Source organism: Heptranchias perlo, chromosome 27, assembly GCF_035084215.1.
Source record: "Heptranchias perlo isolate sHepPer1 chromosome 27, sHepPer1.hap1, whole genome shotgun sequence".
Classification (NCBI taxonomy): Eukaryota; Metazoa; Chordata; class Chondrichthyes; order Hexanchiformes; family Hexanchidae; genus Heptranchias; species Heptranchias perlo.
The window spans coordinates 13,371,376-13,388,166 of record NC_090351.1 but is presented as its reverse complement, the minus strand read 5'-3'; the positions used below and the strand labels follow the sequence as shown (position 1 = coordinate 13,388,166).

The 16,791-nt window shown below is 42.0% G+C and overlaps 1 protein-coding gene across 2 annotated transcripts in view; it reads right to left on the bottom strand.

The window, feature by feature from the left end:
* Window positions 1-16,791, bottom strand: part of def6a (DEF6 guanine nucleotide exchange factor a) — a 131,267-nt gene that overhangs the window by 12,991 nt on the left and 101,485 nt on the right. For both annotated transcript variants that reach the window (XM_068007364.1, XM_068007363.1), the window contains exons 9-10: window positions 15,640-15,806; window positions 1,342-1,540 (exon numbers count right to left, since the gene is read on the bottom strand). In XM_068007364.1, the coding sequence (XP_067863465.1) occupies window positions 1,342-1,540; window positions 15,640-15,806 (366 nt within the window). The remainder of the gene's footprint in view (window positions 1-1,341; window positions 1,541-15,639; window positions 15,807-16,791) is intronic.

The window sequence follows — 16,791 nt, the reverse complement described above, 5'->3', positions numbered from 1 at the left end:
GATTCACCAGAATGATAGCCGGGATAAAAGTGTTTGTATTCCCTTGAATATAGAAGATTATGGGGTGACTTAATTGAGGTGTTTAAGATGATTAAAGGATTTGATAGGGTTGATAGAGATAAACTATTTCCTCTGGTGGGAGAGTGCAGAAAAAGGGAGCATAACCTTCAAATTAGAGCTAGGCCGTTCAGGGGTGATGTCAGAAAGCAATTTTTCACACAAAGGGTAGTGGAAATCTGGAACTCTCTCCCCCAAAAAGCAGCTGAGGCTAGCTCAACTGAAAATTTCAAAACTGAGATTGATAGATTTATGTTAGGCAAGGGTATTAAGGGTTACGGAACCAAGGAGGGCAGATGGAGTTAAGATACAGATCAGCCATGATCTAATTGAATTGTGGAACAGGCTCTAGGAGCTGAATGGTTTAATCTTGTTCCTATGTTCTTTTGGTACTAAATATCTACTGCTTTACAACCTGTCCTATAAACTGATCAGCTTGCAATACCAGATCAATCTTTCCTTTGACAGGTGAGAGCCTTCTTTCCCATTTTGCAAAGAACCAGACTAATTAATCATTTTGTCATCAAGATTCTGGGATATGTGGTCCAGGAGGCTATCGATATTTCCCCTCTTTTAAGTCTCCTTGCACCCTAATCTGACTGATGACTAAATGGATGTGTGAACTAATGTGAATCATTTAATTATCAGCTGTAATTGATGGACTCAAAATGTTGACTAATCTCAGAATATTTTACATGAATAGTAGGGTCCCATTGCCTAATTATGCTCTAACCAAGGTGGTATGATCTGTAGCCATGGGCTTTGATTTGCCAATCAGCAGCTGGATGCAAATGACATTTTTTTTGACAATTTTAATATAACCGAACAAAAGGAACACATATAACTTCTCTATTGGTCTTTGTATTCTTCAAGAAATCTGTAACCAACATAGTACAGGCCACTGATTACTTATGGCTCTTCATTCTATGCCATGTTTGGATTTTCCCAAGTTAAACACATCGCGATTACAGCGTTCTGTTTAAATTTTAACACAACTTGAAATAAATGGGTAAACCCCTCTGTTAAAATTGCAGAGGGGGGAACTTGGTATGAATACATTAAGCACTGCGGTGATAAACATCACTTACAATCATTTCTACCCTCTTTATTTTTAGGGTTAACTTACATCATCTAATATCCAGAAAGTATTGCTTTCACTTGTGATGTTACATTGCAACATGTTGTGATTTAGGTAACAGACTAGTCACTAGCTGATCTAATGTAAATATGACCATTGTTTCAGTGCTGAAATAGTTTGATGTGTTGGTTAGTGCATACACTTACCATCACATCCTGGTCTGCTCGCTGCCTGTTGACCCGCACTTCCTCCAGTTGTTTCTGAGCCTCCTCTAGTATCTTGGACTTGTTGTCCATTTCTTGCCTTAATTCCTGCTTTTCTCTCTGGGTTTTGGCAATTAGCTCCTCCTGCTCTTCCTTTAACTGCATCAGTTCTTTCATTCGGTCTTCTTCCTCAGACAGCAATCTAATAACAAATCAGATAGACCATGCATGACATAGATGTCTTCATTTCAGAACACATTTTCTTGCTGACTTGATAGGCACAAAACATGTCAAATTTCCTCTGAGGTCTTTTTCAGTCATTTGGAAACCTGTGGACATGCCAATTAAGAAATGGACTTCAAACCGAACTTCATAGCAGTTAGAATACACCAGGTGGGACATGACAGGGTTCGAGTACACAACGGGGCTCAAAAAATTATTTTCTTTTTACAGCACTCTGGTCTAGGACTTACAACGCCAAGATATTGGGACAGAATGTGTTGATTTGTTCAGTACTGCACAGTGAAAATCCTTGACTTCTTCCACCTGATGCTAATGCTGAGCTACAAGAAAATGTTAAAAGCACCCAGTGGGAGGAGTTAGATACAGCAACAGTACAACGTACACACAATTTACATGAGTGGTCTCGTTCCTAACGTAGTAGGGCCAGTAGCCCGGGTATCTGCAATTTTCAAACTCTTCAATGCATTTATATTTCTTGACTCAGAGAGGGGGACTAGTTATTATTATTGGCTTAGCCAACTGCATATTAAACCGTTGATTGGTGACTTTTCAATCAGATATCAGTTCTGTATAGAAATGCATACACATGTCACATACTGACAAGGTTAAAAGTACATTAACCCACATGGTTTGTGTTTTGTTCAAATCAGTTGTATTCATTAAAACAACCAGGTCCTAAAACAGCTGCACTGAAAATTGGTTCCATATTAGGAATATTACATTGGGGGTGTCCAAACAGTTTGGCCCAGTAGAGCACTGAGCTGCATTCCATGGAGCCCCACTGTATGATTCTCAAAATTCACAGATCCCCCAAAATTCAGAGAAAAACCCTAAAAAACCCCGAGTATGGGAAAACATTGGCCATTGACTATAATCCTAAAATGGAAGGATAGGTGAGAGGTCACCAGACGAAATCAACAACACACACACCGTGGAACTTCGAAGAATTAATGCTTCAGACATGTCTCTGTTTTTAATGCAAAACCGACAGCAGGTGGTCGACACGCAGCACGAATTTGAAAGGCAGTCAGCCATTGAAAGAGGCAACTGCTCCAGACATGGTGGGGCCATGTTTTTGTTTTAAAGCAAAACCCATCAACACCTAGGACGTTGGATACAAAAGGAAGCTTGTATACCAGGTGATCAGCAAATGGGAATTAACAATGACCCATTGGGAGAAGCAATGGCAACATGATGAGGGACCATCAAAAAGCCATCAAAGATTCTTAAGGACTTTGTAAGAACTTAAACAGACATGAAGTGTTTTTTTTAAAGTGACGAAGACCAATTGTAAGAGAGACATCCACAAGTGGAAACCGCTCTCTCTCTCTCTCTCGCTCTCTCTCTCTCTCTCTCTCTCTCTGGCTTGCTGGCTCTGGTGGGCTGCTTGTCTTGGTTCTGCCTGTGTCTGGAAAGAAGAGCGGTTTCCAGCAAACAACAAGGCGAGGGGAAGGCAGTTCGACAGGGAAGGTCAGCAGCTCTAGAAGCAGGCCGACACACAAGAAGAAACCAGAGCAACAGCCCCAGTGACCATCAGACACCTCGCGGCAACAAGGGCCTTACGAAACAACCAACCGAATATTGCCACCAACCAACCGGGTAAAATTGAGCCAAAGAAAACCAACTCAGGAGAAAACCGAAGATCCGCAAAGTTTCCACTCTACAATCTATTTCTGACTTACCTCTGGGTGAATTACTGTCAAGGATTTGTTTGGTGAGCATTATCTCTGGCCCTTTAGAGTCCAACCTAGCTAGTACAGTGGGATTGGGAGGGGTGAGGTATCCTTCTACTGTAATTTCACTCGCGTGTACTGAAATGATCACCATTTTATTAGAGTGTTAAGTTTGTTGTGTTGTATTTCCTCTCTTGAATAAAGGTCAAAGTTTCTTGCACCAAAATCAGTTGTCTGCTGCACTTTGTCACAACCCCCAAATAAGTGATTTGGACCGCTCAGAAGTCAGAGGTGAAGCTGACACACACCACCACCCCCTAACACCACAGACCCCCTATCAACAGTTACAAAACAAAACACCACATTTAAGGCATGGTTCAGTTTAGAAACAAGACTTTCAATTATTAAAAAAGTGGTTTTAAAAAGAACTCTATGTAGTATTTATGTCACTTACTGCACATTTTTTCTTCCTGGAAACAGTTTGCTATAATACTAATCTTTTTTTACATATATTTGAGAACCAAATATATTAATTATATTGACAATAAGTTCTTGCATTTCATGTTCCTTTCTAAATTGATAGCTGCTTTTGTATTTTCATTAAACTCAAATATTCTATTTGCAGACATTTATTAACATTCTTTAAATGTATTTTAATGCTGTTAAATATAATCTACTTGGTTTATGTTGACCCATGAAATTTAAGCAGCTAGCCCTGCAGCATAAAAATTATAACTGCAAAAAGAGCTTCGCAGACCAGACAGCCAGGGCCCATGGGCTATAATTTGGATACCTCAGTCTTACAATGTAATGTTTCTTCAATACCTTTATGTGTGATTACACTAAAGGCTGAACAGAGTATAATCCAATTATTCAAATATTCATCATGTTGTCAGAGAAAGTTCCACAGAAGCAGCATGTTGGTCTGTTCATGACAGCGAATGAAAGATGGCAAAAATGATACTGACTTCTGCTTTGTGGGATGTGTGAAAAAAACATCTAGAATGGGGGAGTCCGAGGCATTTCCTGTGGGCCAGATTCTGACCAGGACCTGAACCTCCCATTATCCAGCCTGGGGAGGCCTGAGCTGTCTTTTTTCTATTTGTGCATTTGTTTGCAAGTTTCTTCTCTGGTTGGTTGCAGTGCTTTGAGCTTTGTGGGCCTGGGGGATTGGAAAAGACTGGTCCCTCATTTTTGGATCTGGCCACTGCGACCAACAGAAGAAACAGTAACTTCAGACAGCAGGCGGTGGAGAGGACTGCACTTGGAGGGGCAGAAGTACAGGTCAAATGTGGTGGAGGTGGACAACTATAAAGCAGCTCAGACTATGCAGTGGAGGACGGTGGAGGACTATAAACCAGATCAGACCATGCAGCGGCACAAACAATCATATGCTCCAATCTGGCATCTGCCTCTTGGGCACAAATTCCACTTCAATGACTTTTTCACGTGAGTGAATGAGATCTGAAAGTTTAACAGTTTAATAACGCCCACTGCTCAAACCAGGTCAAGGTAAATAATACATACATTTGACTGGTGCATGTTTTCAATGAGTCTGGAGGTCTATTCAACCTAGCACTGACGTTGGTATATTTCAAGTTTCACGATGACTATACGTTTCAAACAAGAGTGAATAATAGAAAGATTAATAAAGATGGGGCCGCGCAAGTTTGAACCTTCAAAGGTCTCATTTGTATTGAACATCATAATAGTGTAGAGGTAAAATTAAAGGCATGTGAAGAATCATTACATAAATATACAATGAAATGATCAATTCTGCATCAGGGTCTATAACTTTTATTTGGTGATGAGTTTCCTGCCAGTGCTATGATCACCTAACATTGGAATCATAAAAAACAGAGACATACTATAACACTACTGCCGACAAGTCATTGCATGTAAGACAATGTCAACAAAATGTTGCCGATCCAGCCAGTTTCACTGTGCTAAACAGAAGCTCACATGTTTGCAGGGGTCGAGTGATTTAAAAATGTTCCAAAAGTGCAATGTGTCAAACTGCAGATTCGCTACTACTATCGGTTATGGCCCCTCTGTGTTCTTCACTACATTCCCCCACAATTAATATTACTAAAATCATCAAACATTAAAAAATCAATTAACTGATTTTTTTTGTGAGATACATTTTTAAATTGAGAAACCAAGGTGAAGGGCCATTGTGCAGGCCATCTTTAGGGATGAAAAGAATTTAAAAAGATGGAATTAAATCAGGAAGTAGTGATTAGGTAATGCCAAGCTTGAGTTTTGGAAACCTGAAGATTATGGGAGGAAGGAGGGAGGTAATTTTGGTTCAAAAGATTGTTTCCTTGTGTATTTTTCCCTCCAAGACTGAAGTTCTTAATTAGCATGCTGGTCCTTACAAAGGAATCCTAAATTTGCGTCAGTGTTTACCAGGGAAACTAACATGGTGGGCATAACATTAGAAGAAGAGATCAAAAATGATGTAAAGACATTTAAGATAGAAAGAGGGGAGAGAATTGATAAACTAATCAAACTTAGAGAAGATAAAACTTCGAATGGATTGCATCTGCGCGTACTAAAAGAAGTTAGGGAAGAAATAGCAGAGGCAGTATTACATATATATAAACATTCCCTAGAAAAGGGAATAGTGACAAAGGACTGGCAGACAGCTAATGTGATTCCTATATTTAAAAAGGGAGATAGAACAAGTCCAGGGAACTATAGACTAATTAGCTTAACGTCGGTGGTAGGAAATATAATGGAATCCATACTCAAAGGTGTAATAGAGAAACATCTAGAAACCGAAAATATAATAAAGAATAGTCAGCATGGGATTTCAAAAGGGAAGGTCATGCTTGACCAATCTTTTTGAATTCTTTGAAGAAGTAACAGACAAGGGCAATTCAGTAGATGTAATATATTTGGAGAATGATAGCATGCTGTAAGAGGGCAGAAGAAATGGATTGGATATACATCCGGTAAGAAGATGACCTTATCTGGATGGTTTGGCAAAGAATATTTCATTTGGTCCTTTAAGAGGGAGTAGATCTCTTTGTGAGCTCAGCTGTACCGTGTACAGCTATAAATCCAATAAGGAATTCAGGAGAGACTTCTTCATCCAGAGAGTGGTTGGAATGTGAAACTCGCTACCACGGGGAGTAGTTGAGGCGACTAGCATAGATGCATTTAAGGGGAAGCTAGATAAACACATGAGAGAGAAGGGAATAGAAGGATATGTTGAAAGGGTTAGATGAGCACATAGAGCATAAACACCGGCATGGACCTGTTGGGCCGAATGGCCTATTTCTATGTTGTACATTCTTTGTAATTCTTTGTAACTGAATGTCAATTCTAATCCACAGTATGAAGTACAATGATATTGGAATTGATGAGAGGATGGGATCAACACAGACATAAGAAGTGATTGCTTTAAGTTAAATTCAGCAATCTCTCCATTTCAACATTGAAGGAAAACTAAATAAAAGACGATATAATGGGACAGTTCATTTGTGCTCCTATCCAACTTGCACAGAGTTGGGGGTCCCAGTTAGCATTCATAAATTTCCACACCACAAGTTCTTGATAGCAAAGTTATCACAAGAGCTGCTGGGCAAAAGCTAGAAACCCAGGGGGGAGGGGACATTCAGAAGACAAATCGCCCTGTGTACTTAGACTCCTCCCAGTATCTGGCACAACAGCATCAGCAAAAAAGGCTTGGAAGCAAATCAGCTGTCAGTGATATCATCTGGGGAACTATGATTCCCTTTATATATTACTGCATCTATCTCGATGACTTATTTATTTTTCACAAAATACAAGTTTAAAAAAAAGAGAAATATAATTTGCAATATTTGCTGATACCACTCACTGCTTTAAGACAATACAGCATAGATTAAATACAGGAGTCACAGCAATTGTAGGACATACAGCAAATTATAACAGGTATCAGTTGCATTCTAATACTTCACCCAAGTGGCATTATCCATGGGTGAACTTGATAAAGAATGTTGACAGCCTATTTGATCAGGAGGACATCACAACTGAGCAAGATTCTGTCCTCATCCAATGTCCACACCCGTATACTTGCAGCAGAAGTTTGTGGGTGATGTTCAGCAGAAGGAATCCTTGCCAATTTTTGTCTCCCAAACCCCAAAAGCACTGAGGCTATTTGCAGCACCATTTCTGCTGCCCCATTGAGATCAGCTATCTCAGCACAGACTGAGGAGTGAATGTGTAATTTTCCTGGATGTTCTGGGTCAGCTACTCACTGTGTCTGGGGGAGTCCGTAACTCCTTTAGCACTGAAATATTAAAATAAGAGGACAACAATGCTTTTCAGAGAAGCCATTTGGATATTGTCTGTCTGGTTACTCCATGACTGAGATCAATTAACTCAGCATAGACCAGGGGTCAAAAGTGGGACCATCCTGATCTCTATTGCTAAGTTTCTCATTGCCTCAACCAGCTTAGCCAACAGAGCAGCTTCACCCACATTATTTACATAACTCAGTGAGAATCCTGTAATTCCTTGTTTAAAGTAGCATAGTAGCTTAGCTTAACTTCTGTTTGTCACTACGACCAGATGAAGCAACAACTGTCATTCTCACAAAACCTTTCAGTGAGTTTCAAGCTTCAAAGGGAGGAGTTGTGGACTTCATTTTGCTTTCCTACCACTATGATCCACTTGTAAACAATTTTACAACACCAAGTTATAGTCCAACAAATTTATTTTAAATTCCACAAGCTTTCGGAGGCTTCCTCCTTCCTCAGGTGAACGGTGTGGAAATGAAATTTTCAAATCCTTCGCATTTGAAAATCATAGAACAATGCCTGGTGATTACTGCCCGTTACCAAGGCAATCACAGTGAGCAGACAGAAAGGTGTTTACAATTGTCAACCCCAGTCCATCACCGGCATCTCCACATCATGGCTACCACACTATGATCCACGACAGACTTGGAACTGAATTTGAGACAGATGCAAAACAAGGTCAGCACGAGCTCAACTGCCTCAAGCCCACTTGCCTGAGACCCAACTGCAGCTGAAGTGCTTTCTATGAGATCTGCCTCAGGATGTAGTTCCTGTTAATATGAATATCTTTAAGAATGTAGAAGTTGGAGAAAAATGTTCACAAGCCAGGATGTTGTGAATTTACACACAGTCTGCCGACACTTGCACGTATATATTTGAAACAAATGCTCAGCCTATTGGTTCCCCTGATGGCTTGTGGGCAAATGTACCACATGATGTGATCTTTCGCCAGAAAGGATCCAGATTCAGTCCCTGGTCTGCACTCAGTTAGCTGATCTCAGCTGGGCCAGTGGGAGGGGACACTAGGCCATGTAGCCAGGGGTAAGCCAGGTGCGGAAGACCCTAATAATTTGTTTGGAAGAATATTGCTGGCATATACACTAAAAATAAACCACAATTTGTGGCAGTTAATGTAATTGACTATTTCTTTATGGAGGTGATATAAAATGGGTACTTTTTTGTACATAATGACTGGCACATTTAGGTGGGGCTGTTCAGCACTGTTTATTGCATAGAATTGGTGCATTTATTTTTACACTTTCAAGTAGCACTGACATGCTGTGGTTTATGTGTGGGTAACTGTCACTGTTTGCTCAATGGCATCCTTCAGGAGACATTTTTGTGTTGCATCAATGTAAGAACTACCTGATAAGTTGAGACAAGCACATAATCAAGGCTGATACTTCAGTGCAGTACTGAAAGAGTGCTGCATTGTTGGAAAGGCCGTCTTTTGGATGAAACATTAAACGGAGGCCCCATCTGCCTGTTCTGGTGGGTGTAAATCCCACTGCAATATTTGTAGAAGAGCAGGATAGTTCTCCTGGTGTTCTGGTCAAAATTACTAAAACAGGTTATCTAGTTGTTCACCTCATTGCTATTTGTCGAATTTTTTTGTGTACAGATTGGCTGCTGCATTTGCCCACATAACAACAATTAACTGACCGACCGATCCTTTGTCCCCTTCACCATCAGGTCGGATTACCTGAAGGTAGGAATATAGGATCAGGAGTAGGCCATTCAGCCCCTCATGCCTGCTCCGCCATTTGATAAGATCATGGCTGATCTGTGATCTAACTCCATGTACCTGCCTTTGGCCCATATCCCTTAATACCTTTGGTTGCCAAAAAGCTATCTATCTCACATTTGAATTTAGCAATTGAGCTAGCATCAATTGCCGTTTGCGGAAGAGAGTTCCAAACTTCTACCACCCTTTGTGTGTAGAAATGTTTTCTAATCTCACTCCTGAAAGGTCTGGCTCTAATTTTTAGACTGTGCCCCCTATTCCTAGAATCCCCAACCAGCAGAAATAGTTTCTCTCTATCCACCCTATCTGTTCCCCTTAATATCTTATCAACTTCGATCAGATCACCCCTTAACCTTCAAAACTCTAGAGAATACAACCCCAATTTGTGCAATCTCTCCTTGTAACTTAACCCTTGAAGTCCGGGCATCATTCTAGTAAACCTACACTGCACTCCCTCCAAGGCCAATATGTCCTTCCAAAGGTGTGGTGCCCAGAACTGCTCACAGTACTCCAGGTGTGGTCTAACCAGGGTTTTGTATAGCTGCAGCATAACTTCTGGCCCCTTGTACTCTAGTCCTCCAGATATAAAGGCCAGCATTCCATTAGCCTTATTGATTATTTTCTGCACCTGTTCATGACACTTCAATGATCTATGTACCTGTACTCCTAAGTCCCTTTGGACACCCACCGTTTTTAACTTTTTACCATTTAGAAAGTACCCTGTTCTATCCTTTTTTGATCCAAAGTGGATGACCTCACATTTGTCTACATTGAATTCCATTTGCCACAGTTTTGTCCATTCACCTAATCTATCAATATCCCTTTGTAATTTTATGTTTTCATCTACACCAATCTTTGTGTCATCGGCAAACTTAGATATGAGACTTTCTATGCCTTCATCTAAGTCGTTAATAAATATTGTGAATAATTGAGGCCCCAAGACAGATCCCTGTGGGACTCCACTAGTCACATCCTGCCAATGTGAGTACCTACCCATTATCCCTACTCTCTGTCGCCTTTCGCTCAGCCAACTTCCTAACCAAGTCCGTACTTTTCCCTCGATTCCATGAGCTTCTATCTTAGTTAACAGTCTCTTACGTGGGACTTTATCAAATGCCTTCTGGAAGCCCATATAAATAACATCCATTGACATTCCCCTGTCCACTACTTTAGTCACCTCTTCAAAAAATTCAATCAGGTTTGTCAGGCACGACCTACCTTTCACAAATCCATACTGGCTTCCTCTGATTAATTGAAAATTCTCGAGGTGTTCAGTCACCCTATCCTTAATTATAGACTCCAGCATTTTCCCCACAACAGATGTTAGGCTAACTGGTCTATAATTCCCTGGTTTCCCTCTCTCTCCTTTCTTAAAAGCGGAGTGACACGTGCAATTTTCCAATCTAGTGGGACAGTTCCTGAATCTGGAGAACTTTGAAAGATTATAGTTAGGGCATCTGCAACGTGCTCACCTACTGGGGATCTGGTTCGGGGGGGCCGGGGCGTGCACCAAGAACTGGAAGAAGCGTATTTCTAAGGTGAAGCAGAAACTGGGACTGTGGGATTGATGATCCCTCTCAATCCTGGGCAAGAACCTGGTCATCAGGTGCGAGGTGCTCTCGGTGTTGCTGTACGTGGCGCAGGATTGGCCCATACCTCGCTGCTGTGCCACGACAGTCACCCGAGCCATCTTCCACTTTATCTGGAGATTAAAAATGGACCGTGTCCACAGGGACACGATGTACAAATCTACGGAGAAAGGGGGGAAAGGCCCTCATCCTGATGGTCACTTTCGTGTGCGGCTGCACCAAGCTTTGCATGGACCCTCGGTACGCAAGCACAAAGTGTCACTACGTGCTGAGGTTCTACCTGTCCCCGGTGTTACGAAGGATGGATCTGGCCACGCTGCCACGGAACGCTCCATCCAGTTGGACCGTTCCGCCCCACCTGTCCTTCGTCGAAGAGTTTATGCAAAAAAACACCTTTGACCACAAGGCGATCAGTAAGTGGTCCGCACGCAACGTCCGCGAGACCCTGCGGGAAAAGGAGATGATGGATCCTGTTGGTTGGTTCCCCGAGCAGACTGTCAATGTCATTTGGCAGGACGCCTCATCGCTCGAGTTTTCAAACAAGCACCAAGACATAGTTTGGCTGGTGGTGAGAAGGGCCCTTCCCGTCAGATCCTTCATGCACTCCCGGACTCTCAGCGCCACCACGCGCTGTCCCCGAGGAGGCTGCGGTGGAGACGAGACCGTCGCCCATCTCCTTCTGGAATGTGCCTTTGCAAAGAAGGTCTGGAGAGAGATGCAGTGGTATCTGTCCAGGTTCATCCCGAGCAGTTCTGTAACACAGGACTCTGTGCGCTACGGGCTGTTCCCGGGGACGCACTCAGAGACGGACATCAACTGCTGCTGGAAGACCATCAACTCGGTGAAAGACGCCCTTTGGTCTGCCCGAAACTTGCTGGTCTTCCAGTGCAAGGAGCTGTCCTCGACTGAGTGCTGTAGACTGGCACATTCCAAGGTCCAGGACTACGTGCTCAGGGATGCACTGAGGACGGGTGTGGCCGCCGCAAAGGCACTGTGGGGAAAGGCAACCGTTTGGAGCCTTCCCGCCATTGTATACCGATGGGATGCAATCAGGGAAAAACCCCCTCAGGCAGAATGTAAAATTCAAATTGATGTAATGTAGTGTACCTGTAATGAATCTGTCATGTACGTGTACTGAATCTGTAATCAATAATCTGTATTGACTGTAATGCAACGAGGCACCCTAGAGTGTCATGAACTGTAATTATGTACAATGTGTTCATTGAACTGTACTTGATGTAACCTGCAAATTGTATAATCTGTATTGTGTACGTTTGGAATGTGATATAACAACTGTATTGTATGTATTGCTGCAAATTTTATGAATAAAGTATATTTTATGAAAAAAAAACAATTGCCTACACTTCAAAAGTAATTAATTGGCTGTGAAGCACTTTAGAATGCCCTGCGCACGTGAAAAGCACAAGGTAAAGAAGTATTCTGGGTTGGATGCTCAAATTTAGCTAAGCAAGACTTCAACAGTAGTGTTAACGAGTCTGGGGTGTCCTCATTTTGTTTCCTTTTTTGGCAAAACATTCTTAAAAAATGTTTTAAGTTGTCTGCACCTTTCTCTCCACCTCTTCTAAAAGCAGTGACTCATGCTGAGGTACGCTCCATGGGCACGAGAAGCCCTCCAGTCCCCTGTTCATGGAATCATTCCTCATGTGTGAACTTACACAAGTATCAGTAGGCCATTTGACAATAAGGTATCACAGCAAAATCTGATCATGTCTTCACCAGCTGGCTACACCCATGCCTTTACTAACTCGCAGACAGCAGTGGGAACCATGGTGATTGATTTTCCTCCTCCGTCGTGCTGGGGTGCGGGTAAATGGAGTTGAGGTGCAGATCAGCAAAGATCTAATTGAATGGCATTCCCAACATACAGTGGCTAATCTCATGAGTAAATTCAGTGTTCCTTTTGTCTGAATTTTGTAATTTTTAATGTATTTATTGTGATATAAACTTTTTTTTACACATATGTAGGTGGGTATGAGGAAATGGCAAGGTTGCTCAAAGGACTTGATGAAAATTCGTTTGAGCGATTTGATTGGTTGGTTGATTGATTTTTGGTGGTTGTTGATTTTCTTACCCATCCAGTGAACTGCATAGGTTTGTGACTGGTTTGCAGTTAGCCAATGGAATATTTATGGTCAATGGCATATCTATGGCCAATCAGCACAGATAACAACAATTTAATGAATCACAATTTTCTTCCCTATGAATACACAACTATTTTAATGAATTCAGTGAATTGGTGTTATAGGATTAATTTCTGGAAACTGTTCCAAATAATTTACAGGTGGAGTTGCTAGATCTGGAAATGAAAACCTTACATCAGAGGGCTGAAAAAGCTGAGCATTACTCAATCCCTCAGGGAAACAGCGAGTGGCTCGGAAGATGAGCTTTTCATACTGGTCAGCTGGTGGACATTTGGATCATTGGCTACCATTCTGTGAGCCAGGGACTATACAGGCTCACAGATCACATGGTGGGGTCTCAAGGATGTTGAGTGTTATAATTGTAATAAGGTGAGTAATGAAGGGAGGGATTGTTGTCCATGAGGGAATCAGGGCGCAGTCAGGGATAGTTAGTGCCAATGTAAATCTTGAGTATATCATAAACTGTGCAGCAACACCAATCCCACAGAAGACAGTGCAGAAGTAATTTAGCAAAAGTAATTCTACACTCCTGTATGATGTATTATTAGTGAATAATCTGAACTCCAATACAGAGATAGCCTGTGCAGTTACTTGGAATTGGTCAAGAACTGAAAAGCAAAGCCATGCTGGTGCACCATCAGTTGTAGTGGACACAGGCGGCACTGTATAGCCTCTGCTTATCCAAACATGGATATGCGTATCAAGGATGTGGCACATTATTGTAAAACATGGCATCGATGCCAGAAAATGGGTAAATGGGAGGTTGAACCCAAATGAAGTAACAATTAATAACTATACCATTGAAAAGAGCGGGCAGATACACAGCAGGATTAACACTTTCAGAAGCAAATCTGAGAAGTGACACATATTGACAATGATGGATTATGCATCTGTATCCAGATGTGGCAGCTCTCAGACCAGCCAACCCTGAGATAATTGGCAGTGCTTTAACAGGTCAGGTTCCCAGAAAGAATTTCGCCAGATCACAGTACAAAATTTGATGTCTCAGTCACACAGCTATGGACGATAGTGTCACTTTAAACAACTTTGCATCACTCCATACCATCCTCAGATGAGTGAACTGTTGTGAAGGTTTAATGGCACCCAGAGCCAATGCTCTGGGCCTACACTCAGCAGAATCCTCATGATTGGGATCAAAAGATGCGAGCGATACTGCAAGAATTGTTAGGGTTCTTGATACTTAACATCCATACAGCAGCTAAGTACACAGATCACTGTTGATCAAAGAGGCGCGGTTAGGAAATCCCCTGTTGAGGATGGGAATGTAATAGAGTATATGCTCAGGTTGAAGAAGAGCAGTGAAATGCACATAGGAAAATCTGGAGCATATGAATGGTGATCAAAACTTCTGATTAGACTGCAGTGCAAGGATATCAGAGTACCAGATAGATCAGGGAGAGCCAGTTTCAGTGCCAGTGATCATATCCCAATTTACAGAAAGAAAAGAACTTGCATTTACGTCCTCAGGACATCCCAAAGTGCTTTACAGCCAATGAAGTACTTTTGAGGTGTAGTCATTGTTATACTCTAGAAGATCCTTACATTACAGTAGCAAAACTCAATGATGTGATTTGCAGAGTCGATATACTGCCCTAGAGGTACAAACACTTGGTTTATACTGAGAATGAAGAGGTTGGGGGAAAACTGCTTAAGCAACACAGCTACTTGCTGAACAGAAACAGCAGGCTGCAGAATTGCTGCTAACACTTGTTCTCTAACAGTAAAAAAAAATCCTTCTTTTCCCTCCCCTTCTTATGCCCTTATGCAGATTGGGCAACAAGGGAAATTGGTACAATTACTGAGCAGTTTTATAAACTTGATAGCCAGATAGTGAACGATACTGGTCTTCAGTTGCTTCTATGCTTTTATTCACAGAGATCAACACTCCCCACACCCAAGATAAGCTCCCTCATAAATGGATACAAGAGAGCCCCAATTGGTATGCATCACCTGAATACAATTAACACTAATTGATATAAATCACAAGGATACAATTGTAAACAATTTTACAACACCAAGTTATAGTCCAGCAATATATAACTATATATAGCTGGACTATAACTTGGTGTTGTAAAATTGTTTACAATTGTCAACCCCAGTCCATCACCGGCATCTCCACATCAAGGATACAATTAACAGCAGTAGGAGATACATGACAGCAGACAAACAAAGACTCTCCCTTTGATTTTCCCCTGTGAACACACTCCTTCCTCACAGTATCGTGGCTTAAATTGGGAGCTCAGTGGTGTGTAGGCTGATGGAATGTGATCCCAAAGTCCTATCAATGGTATTGCCCATTGGAGCTCCATGCACTATGTCAATGTACTGCCTCACCCATGGTACTGCCCATTGGTGCACCATAAACTTTGTGAATGTATTGGCTCACCAATGGTACTGCCCATTGGAGCTCCATGCACCATGTCAATGTACTAACCCACCTATGATACTGCCCATTGGTGCACTATAAACGATGTCAATGTACTGCCCCACCAATGGTACTGCCCACTGGTACACCATACACTATGTCACTGCCCTGCCAGCTCACATGCACTATTAAATAGATTTGTATTTTCCTCATACCTGGTCTGTGCGTATCTCTTTGCCTCCTCTTCTTGTCGAGCAGTTACCTCTGCGTGAAGAGCGTCCTCTAGGAGTTTCTGCATATCCTCCAGTTCCCGAATTCGTTTTTTCTGACGGTCAGCTTCTGCTTCCTTCAATACCATCTCTGCTTGCATACTGGCTCGAGCCTGAAGAGAAAGCCTGGTTACCAAATGAAAATGCAAACTATGCCTATCAGTGACCAATAGCCTTAAGTTCGGTTTAATCCATCTATTCAAAGTATCGAAGCTACAGATAGTGGTCTTTCATCTCAAATCTTGCCCCAACTGATGGGATGAACGTCTCCTCTGTCTGATGACTGTAAGGGGCATACGTGGCCAGTCTCAATCGAGTTCCTAATGGGCATTTGCTCAACTGCACAAATCCATCACTAATTGAGCATGATCTCATTCAGATTGACCACAGGGTGGCTGATGTGGGAAATGGAAACATATCACACGGGTACTTTACTGAGATTGGGGTTGAGTAACATTATGGAGGGAATCTTATTTTGCACCAAACCATGCTACACTTGAACTATCATGCTGACACCGGGTATGTGAAAAAAAGCTATTCCATTCCCCGTCACTAAGACCTCTCAACCTGATCAACACAAAATACAAAAATACAAGCAACAATAAACACTTATCTGAATTAAACACCAGTGTATCTTCAACAATGGCATTTCCTCCCACCCCTGCAGAGTCATCTCTGGCGTACGCCAAAGCTCCAACATTGGTTCCTTCCTTTGTCTTATTTACATGCTGCCCCTTGGTGGCATTTGACCCTAAGCCAATTAACAAATCCCATATACTATACAAGATCACTTACCTCTACCTCAGTCACTAGCTCACTCCCACTGGCACCAAATGCCTCATACACACTTTTGTGACCTCTAGACTCAACTTCTCCCTGATTTCCTGGGCATAAATTTTAACCTGGAAGAACGGATGGGTTGGAGGCAGGGAGGCCAGCAAAAATTTTTAAAATCTAAAACCCGCCCCCCCAACCCGCCCACTTCCGGTTTTAACGGAGGCGTGACAGTGGCGGGCGACCAACCCGCTCTTAGGAGGCGGATCGTTCACTGAAAGCTTTCAAGAAGGCTGCGGGACTCCATTTTTACAACTTTTTTAT